Source organism: Phaenicophaeus curvirostris, chromosome 11 (genome assembly GCF_032191515.1).
Source record: "Phaenicophaeus curvirostris isolate KB17595 chromosome 11, BPBGC_Pcur_1.0, whole genome shotgun sequence".
Lineage (NCBI taxonomy): Eukaryota > Metazoa > Chordata > Aves > Cuculiformes > Cuculidae > Phaenicophaeus > Phaenicophaeus curvirostris.
Genome location: NC_091402.1, coordinates 12566771 through 12575841, shown reverse-complemented (window position 1 = coordinate 12575841; position 9071 = coordinate 12566771). Strand labels below are relative to the sequence as shown.

The following is a 9071-nucleotide window of genomic DNA, read 5'->3' as shown; positions in this document are numbered from 1 at the left end:
TCATTAGGAACTGAACCTTACAAATGATTCCCCTTGAATAAAAGATCATGGATGTGATAAGGCCTAGTACCCAGAGGCCTAGTAAGGTAAATAATGAAACTGTTCTGTTTAAAAAATTTTAACAAGGAGGAAGGGAAATGGGAATAATGACAGCTACCTCACTTGGGATCTGAATGTATTTCAGGCCTTTCACAAAGTGTTTTGCACTGTTACTCGCTCTAGGACATGGTGTCTGGTAACATTCCTGTGCAGGCAGTTGCTTGCTATAATGGAGGCTGAACAAAGGGTCTCCAGCTCAGTAAGATGTGCAGCAGAACACTACTGTCCTTCCACATGTGTCACACTCAGCTGTGTTGCTGCCCTCCAACAGGCCTCTTGATGGCCTGTGTGTAAAACAGGGACTGAACTCGGCCATCTTCTCAGCTACTTTAGGACTTAACAGCAGAAAAATGTGGTGGATTAACAACAATTTTTGCACTGATGCCAGTCTTTCCCAGCATTGTCTTCTCTGCAGTAAGTTGGTTTTGGTTTGAATAAGACTGGGGTAATGTAAATCCATCACTTGGCAGCTCCTCCAGTCTGTGTTTCATGTTGAAAGGAAGATACTGGAGAATGTCTGGGGAGCCTTTCCAAAACCAGCAGCCTCCAGCAGGGGGAAAGGTAGTTCTGGCAAGCAGAAAAACACAGTTCCAGAATACGTCGTGTGACTTGGCACTCACGTGAGCATAGCAAAAGCTGTGGTAAATATTTGTGTAACAATGACTGCCTTACCAGCATTAAATATTTAATTTAAATCTATGCATTGAAAACATCTGTTTTGCTACAAGTAGTAGGGAAAGATTCTTTCTAAAAAACCTTGTCTCTGCCACAAGGAGTATACTTTGTTATAAAATAATTTGCTTAGAATTTGATTCTGGAAAAAAAAATGCATGGAAAAGAGCGCTTTCTAATATATAGAATTGTATTATGACTTTATATTTAAATAAACAGCTTCATGATGCCACACATCAGAAGTCAGTCAGTCAATACTCGCTGTGCTGTGGGGAGCACCTGGAGCAGTGTCTTCCACCATCTCCACAAGAGACCAGGAACATGAACCCATTCACGCTGGTTTTGTTTGCGTAACGGTTACTGTATTTATTACAAGATCTTTCATTAAACATTCTTGAATTAATCTGATCAGATTTCAGTGGGAAAATAAGTCTCCAAGGTCGAGTATTGAACACTGAAATATTGATAATCATTTCTGCACTTTGAGAGCAGAGGAAAGGAAGGAGGATTACACAGAGCTTAGTCTTTTGAGCTGTTTGATTGGATTTGGTGTGAAAGAGCACCCAGAACTGTCAAGTGGACTCGATGAAGCTGAAAGAAAAAGTGAACTGAAATTCAGCAGGTAGGAAAAGGTCTATTTTCTTTTATTCACTTGTAAGGCGACTTTTTTTTTTTTTGTCTTGACTCTTGTCCCACACCACAAGGCAGCTGTAGTGCTAAGGCATAGCCAAGTATTATGCACATGCTTTATGGAAAGAGGCCATTAACAGTTTCCGTGATGGTTTAGAACCCAAGTCAACATATTATTTCATATTCTTGCAAGGCCTTTAATGTGGCTGGCTGTTTTTAAGAGTACAACAGTCTTGTTTGTTCTGACCAGGTAACTGATGTTTGGCTCACTTGCCTAGAGGCGGCATTAGCTGGCTGGGTCTGAGAGGTTTGGATTGCACCAAGACAGAAGGCTCAGTTGTGTTCTCTGGTTTAAGGCTGGTGATGCCAGGAGTAGATATTGCTAATGGTGTTTAGGGAGGTGTGTTTCGGGGTTGGATTTTTTTTTTCCTGAATCTACATGTCCTTAACTATCCAAAATCATGCCAAGTAAATATTCATAACAGGAAGCTCACAAACTGTGCTGTCATCTTGAAAACCCATCTAATCTTGAGGAATAGTAATACAGATGGTGTAAAACTAGTTCTGAAACTTTTTCCAGGGCGGAAAGTAGAAGTAGAGTGGATCATGTACTCCCAGCCCTCCAGTCCTACAGGCTGAAGTTGGCTGGCACCATGCCTTTTGGGAGAAGAAAACTAGATAAGCCTCTAAATAGGACAAGAGACCCTGCAACTGAAGCAGTATTCTGGTATCTAGAGCAGCGTGTCTTCCGAGTTACAGGATGTGGAGAACTTCTCTTCTGTAGAAACAGGCACCCTTATCAGACAAGGTGTCAAGTTTATGGCCACTCAGCTTATAAATTACTTTTGACAAGCAGCTGAACTCTTTTGGAAGCTTTCTGTACTGACAGAAGTGACATTCAATGATTAGCCCCAAGAAAAATCATGTGGTAATCTTTATCTTAACCTAAAACCACAGCCATATGTAAACCTCAACAGCAGTTCTTCGTAACGGAAACATGAAGATAGATATTAAATGGAGAAAAGCTAACACTGAACCAAGGAAGTACAGGTGAAAACAAAGTAAGATTTTGTTTTGCTGCTACTATTTTGCTATTTGCTAGTTATCCTTTATGCCTTGCCAGTGTCAGGCTTATCTTTCAGGTTGAAATCGAAGTTGTCTTTAAAACAGTTACCTATGGCCTGCAGAGCAGCTCATCCCCCTCGAGCTATGCTGTCTTGTGTGTGTGTTATGTCAAAGGTGATGAATACAGTTAAAAATCAAACTGTACAGAGCAAATGACCTTGGAGGTTGTGCCACTGATGACATGCGTGGCACAACTGTAAAACGCAGCATTTCAATTTCTGTCTTGTATGTCAAAGTTGGGAGAAATTTGAAACAAGCCTGTTTGAAACTTCCTTAATTTGATCTTTCTAGAAAGGAAGTGAAGTAATGTGCAGTTGCAGAATGCACTGAGTCTGGGAAGCTTTCTCGTGTATCCCTGGTGTAAGAGGATGCTCAGTAAAGCCGTGTACGTGTGCTAGATCTGTACAAGAAAGATAAAGATGCGGTGACTTTCTCCCTCTGCTGGGAAAGGATAGGCCTTGCTTTATACAGTTTGGCTCAGTGGGAATAGTGAAAACAAATCAGTAGCTGAAAGGAACACTCACTTATCTGCCAGCTGTTCAACAATATAAGGAGACAAATTTGGTTTTGTTCAGATGTTCTTTTCTATTTCCTACTTTAATCCATTTCAGAAATCAGAATAGTGGCATTACGCTGCTTTAGACTGCAGAGTCTGAATTTGCTTCCAGAATGCGGAATAATAGTGCTGGAAAGAAAAATGGATGTGCTGTTTTTTGTTACTGCAGAAATCTTAGTGGATAAGCCTTGAGATAGACGTGATTTAAAAAGACTGGATGATTGTACTTCTCAGAGCCTGCAGTACTGTGCCACTTACACAGAAATTAAATGTCCATGAAACAGAACTAGTCACTTAAAAACAGATTTTGGCATGCAACTAGACGTGACCGGAGATGGAAAAAGGGGAGGATGGCTGAAGCATTCAAACTGATATTTCTGGGAAAGTTTTTTGCATCAATAATAACAGTAATTTATGTTCTGTGGGACAAAACCAAAAACATTTGAAGCAAGTAATTTTAAAATAATTTATTTTAATAGGACTGAAGAAACTTACTGCCCCTGTTGCAAATGCCAGCATTCCTTGGTCTCATTCTCCTGAGTGACATTTCTCATTGTAATTACATGTCCTTTTCATGTGGCGATGTTGTTAAGTTCATTTTTTCTGAAATGTACAAATTGTGAGAGGTGCTCCAACATACAGGAAACTGTCAGAAGAAAACACCACCAGGCCTAGCTTCATAATGGATTTTGGAACATCTTGAAGCTTCTGTGCTCCTTCATACCATCAACCTTGGAAACCGTCTCTAGGATGCTGCATGATGTTATCCCCCAAATTTTGCCTTTGAGGTGTTACTCAAAACCACACGTGCTTCCTTGGTGGAATATAATTTCTTTAAATTATTTAACTTCAATTTGCCTATTAGGGAAAAATACACATTTTAGGTGTCCTTAGGGACCAAAAAGCTATGGAGAGCTTCCTGAACAAGTGTCTGTTGTGGAAAAGAGGGAACTGTCCCAAGGTAAGAAAGAAGCACATGTGCGGGAACCACAGTAGCAAGGTTTTCTCAGTCTGTTGTCTTCCTCTATAGTTTTTTGTTCTCTGTTAGTTATTGGTAAATTATGGAATCTTCCAGAATAATCATATGTAAGTTCCTCTCCAGCAGAAATATCAGTAGCTGCAAAAAGCGCCAGCTTAGGCACCATTGAGTCAACTCTAACTGGCACCATAAATAAATTTGGTTCACAGGAATGATTCAGGAATCTGCCTACATTACCAATATATGTAGGGTCAACAAATGTCTCCATTATCTGACTGCTGTGGAAGTGCTCCCTCACTGCTATAATGTAGTTCGAGTCCTTTGATGTCTGGGCCTGAATTCTTCTACGGGCCTCGTTAAAGCCTAAAACTTCACCAGCATATTCACAAACAAATCTTCCTTTACCTATGAATTCCAGAGTGCGAAGACCCCACCCTTTCTTCTCAGTCTTAAATACCTCAAGTCTGAATTGCAGTCCCCTCTGAACAACCCTATTTTGACAGGATTCACCACAGTGGCACATGGTGTTGCATTCAAAAACAGGCTTGGCATACTCCAGCTCTTTCTCTGTAGGCCTGAGGCACAAACTGTTGTAATTTTCACCACGGTGAAGACATGAGCACTCGTGAACCATGCAGGAGCTGGTATGACAAGAACATCCAGGAAAGGTGATTTCAGTGGGGTCAATATCTCCATCTGCTCCAGCCACGTTATCTGGGCTATACTGCAAAGAGAAGAGGAGTAACATCTTTGTTACTTTCAGTGCTTCTTTCCACGGATTTTAAGAAGCCCATATCTGGCAACAACTGATCTCAACTGAAATCATGAACACTTCCTTTTCCTGTAAGCTTCTAACTACAATTCTAACTTATATAAACATTCTAAAGAATGCAAATTGGATATTCCATATAGAATGAAAAAGAATCCATAGTCTGTTAGTGACTGAGTTTCTCAAAACAGTCTGCTAGCCAGAATAAAAACAGCCCTTAGCAGGAAAAACACATCAGCTAAGTGGTTCACTAGATAGGATTTTATTCATAGAAATGGCAAAGAACGTTTCAAGTAATTCTATCCCCTTCAAAATGCTTCCTAAGCTACTTCTGAAGTTAGTCTATAGCTGGTTTAAGTCACAGAATTTCATATGCCCATTTTTGTTAAAAACAAAGATGCTTTCCGTTTATGTCTTAATATTGCATTCCAACTTGCTCCTGTTAATTTTGTTAGGAAGTGATGATGGTGATGAATAACACACCTCTATGTATTTACAAAAAAGCTAGGTTAACACCTCTGTTGTCTGGGTAGGATGCAAGGTGGTATCTGCTTCACCTTAAATTCTGTCTGCATGTACAGATATGGTTCAGTTCAAGCAACCTACGCTGGAAGTCAGGTTCTCAAAATCACACCAATGCCCCCAGCAGGTGACTGATTATACAGCTGTGGACTGCTGCAAAATAAAAGCTGAAACTTTGCTGACTTTGAAAAATTAAAATGTAAAGACAGCTACAGATATTTTTACTTTCTTCTCAGCATTCAGCTTCCAGAGCTTTATTTAGAAATGTTGAGTAAGTGCTATTACTAAATATTACATTTCATAGTACCTTATGTCTTGTAGCTCCTGGGTTTTGGGAAATATGCCAGTTCACTCAGAAGCTTCTGTTATGTAAACATCAGCTTTCTCAGTCATTTCATCTTACTCAAAACCAAGTTTAATAATCCATTTTCTATTCTCATCTTCTCCCATTCACTGACTACAAGCCTTCACACTATGCCGTTTAGAAAGATTAGGGTGTGTGTGGATGAGGCCTTTCTCTTTTTCCCCTAGGCTCGTTAGGAGCTACTGCCTTCTGTTTTGTCAGGATGTCAACATCACTGATAAGTAGTCCCAGGAGACCACGTGTGCATCCAGAAAACGCGCTTGGAACTTATGCATCTAATGCAGAAGGCAGCAGAAACTGGGCTATGAGTGAGAAAGCATGAAAAATGTTTAAGTACGGTGTCCACACCTGGAATCCCTAACAGAAAACGGATATGGAGCTGTTGTAATGGGCCCAGAGGGCTACAAAGATGATCAGAGGACTGGAGCACCTCCTGTGTGAGGACAGGTGGAGAGAGTTGGGGTTGTTCAGCCTGTAGATGGCTCCAAGGAGACCGTAGAGCAGCTTTCAGTGCTGGGTCCAGCCCTGTTCAGTGTCTTTATCCAGGACCTGGATGAAGGCATCAAGGGCACCCTTAGCAAGTTTGCAGATGACACTAAGCTGGGTGGAAGTGTCGATCTGCTGGAGGGCAGGAAGGCTCTGCAAAGGGATCTGAACAGGCTGGACCGCTGGGCAGAGACCAATGGCATGAGGTTTAACAAGGCCAAAGGCCGGGTCCTGCACTTGGGGCACAACAACCCTGTGCAGTGCTACAGACTGGGAGAAGCCTGGCTGGAAAGCTGCCTGGAGGAGGGACCTGGGGGTGTTGGTTGACAGCCGACTGAACATAAGCCAGCAGTGTGCCCAGGTGGCCAAGAAGGCCAATGGCATCTTGGCTTGGATCAGAAACAGCGTGACCAGCAGGTCCAGGGAGGTTATCCTCCCTCTGTACTCGGCACTGGTGAGACCGCTCCTTGAGTACTGTGTTCAGTTCTGGGCCCTCACCACAAGAAGGATGTTGAGGCTCTGGAACGAGTCCAGAGAAGAGCAACAAAGCTGGTGAAGGGGCTGGAGAACAGGCCTTATGAGGAGCGGCTGAGAGAGCTGGGGGTGTTTAAGCTGGAGAAGAGAAGGCTGAGGGGAGACCTCATTGCTCTCTACAACTACCTGAAAGGAGGTTGTGGAGAGGAGGGTGCTGGCCTCTTCTCCCAAGTGACAGGGGACAGGACAAGAGGGAATGGCCTCAAGCTCCGCCAGGGGAGATTTAGGCTGGACATCAGGAAAAAAATTCTTCAGAGAAAGGGTCATTAGGCACTGGAACAGGCTGCCCAGGGAGGTGGTTGATTCACCTTCCCTGGAGGTGTTTAAGGCACGGGTGGATGAGGTGCTAAGGGGCATGGTTTAGAGATTGGTGGGAATGGTTGGACTCGATGATCTGGTGGGTCTCTTCCAACGTGGTGATTCTATGATTCCAGTACCTGAAGGGGCTACAAGAAATCTGGGGAGGGACTTTTACAAGGGCATGGAGTGACAGGATGAAGGGGAATGGCTTTGAAGTGGAAGGGGGAAAATTTAGATTAGGAAGAAATTCTTCACGATGAGGATGATGAGACCCTAGCACAGGTTGTCCAGGGAAATTGTGGCTGCCCCCTCCCTGGAGGTGTTCAGGGCCAGGCTGGATGGGGCCTTGGGCAGCCTGATCTGGGGGAGGTGTCTCTGCCCGTGGCGGGGGGGTTGGAACTGGATGAGTTTAAGGTCCCTTCCACCCCAAACCGTTCTACGGTTCTGTGATCCCCCTCTCCTTCTGGGTTGCCCCTTTCCCTGCAACCCCCTGGCCGGGCCGAGCAGCGTCCCCCGGACCGCCCCGGGTCCAGCTCCGGCCTCGCTCCTGCCCGGCGGCGACCCGGCCGCTTCCTCCTCCGCTCCCCCTTCTCCTGTCGCTCGTCTCCCGTTCGCGAGCGGCCCCCGCCCCTACCTGAAAGGCCGGCGGGGCCTCCCGGGGCGGCCACAGCGCCACCGGCACCGGCTCCAGCCCTCCGCTCATGTCCGGCCCGGCCGCCATCGCCCCCCTCCCTCTGCGGATTGGCTGTCCCTGCCTAAGCCCCGCCCCTGCCTCTGCGGATTGGCTGTCCCTGCCTAAGCCACGCCCCTTCCCAGACTGTTTGGCTATCCCTGTCTTGGCTCCGCCCCCGATGCCGCTGATTGGCTGTTCTTGCAGAGTCCCCGCCCCCTTACGCCACTGATTGGCTGTCCCTGCCTAGGCCCCGCCCCAGCCCCTGATTGGCTATAAGGTTAATTAAGGCGGGAGCGCCCCTAGCGCTGGGGCTGCTCCTGCTGAGGCGGATGGGGAAGCTCTGAAACATTCAGATTTAAAAAAGCAGTTTTAGACGCTTATTGCAAACTACCGAGCCCTTTAAACTGTTTGCGTGACTGTAAATCCTTCCTGATTTTGATGCTCTTCGAGTTTGTTGCTTTTATTATTTTTCCTAGGTGGTTTGTGTTTTCCGTGCTCCTTTTATGCTTTTGGCTTTAGACACGGGGAACCCTTGGGAAGTCCAGGTTGGCCGTGGGGTGAAGGTTCTTCCCGAGGCGGTGGTCATCCACGCTGTGGCAGCCACCCCGCTGGGAAGCGTCTGGATGACACTCTTCATCTTATGGTTTAGTTTTAGGCACTGCTGTGAGGAGTGGGGAGTTGGACTTGGTGGTCCCTAGGGCTTCCTGTGGTTGTGATGTGAGTGAGAAGTCTTAGGTTTGGGTCTTACCAGGAGTAGGAATTCCATCAGCTGTAGCTGGGCAGTGGTGACAGTGGCTACCTTGAAGAGGGGCATTGTAACATGTTTACTTATGCTTTGTTTGCGTAAGTTTTAAGGTGGCTATTTCCTTACATGGGAGCGTTTTGTTCCTGTTTAATAATGGACATCTGTTGCCTGTGCCTGGCCAATTAAGCCATATAATTAGGATTAGTGCAATGATAAGAGAAAGAAGAATTAGTTAGGACTGTGATAAGAGGAAGAAGAATCAGCCAGGACCAGATGCAACCTTGACGAGGTGCCTGAGCTGTCTAAGAGCGTGTGTGAGAAGGAGAGGTGAAAAGTTCACTGTGAAGAAGACTGAGCCTTCCTCCAGAAGCCCCCAGCCCATCAGAGGGCAGCGTGTGTGCTAAAGGGAGGGAACTTGGCTAAATCAATTCCAGGAACTGATTATATTAGACATACCTGTTCCAGGAAACGATGTGGTAGGTTTTGTCCAGCAATGCTGGGCAAGGCCTTAATCTTCCCCTGGGCTGCGTTGTCAGAGGATAAATCACTCAAATTTGTTTCTTGGATGAAAGGAGATATGGCCCATGGAGCCCTAGGCTCTGTGTTGATCTGGGAAG

At 45.2% G+C, this 9071-nt stretch overlaps 1 protein-coding gene across 2 annotated transcripts; it reads right to left on the bottom strand.

Moving 5' to 3' along the window:
- Window positions 1–1307: 1307 nt before the first annotated feature.
- LOC138725028 (histone-lysine N-methyltransferase SETMAR) lies at window positions 1308–7757 on the bottom strand. 2 transcript variants are annotated; one of them, XR_011338174.1, is made up of 3 exons: window positions 7671–7757; window positions 3578–4785; window positions 1308–1362 (listed from the first exon to the last, which is right to left on the bottom strand). XR_011338174.1 is itself a non-coding variant. In XM_069865520.1 (2 exons), exons 1-2 carry the CDS (start codon window positions 7755–7757, stop codon window positions 3988–3990), a joined length of 885 nt encoding a protein of 294 aa, XP_069721621.1. In that variant the 3' UTR covers window positions 3535–3987. The 2 variants fall into 2 exon arrangements, 1 of the variants encoding a protein (XP_069721621.1); XM_069865520.1 differs by lacking the exon at window positions 1308–1362 and having other exon boundaries at window positions 3535–4785.
- Between the last annotated feature and the right edge of the window lie 1314 nt (window positions 7758–9071).

Coding starts and splice junctions, on each gene's coding strand:
- LOC138725028 (XM_069865520.1), bottom strand. CDS start 7,757: ATGGCGGCCGGGCCGGACATGAGCGGAGGGCTGGAGCCGGTGCCGGTG. Junction 4,786..7,670: donor AGGCCCCGCCGGCCTTTCAG/GTAGGGGCGGGG, acceptor TTCTCTTTGCAG/TATAGCCCAGATAACGTGGC.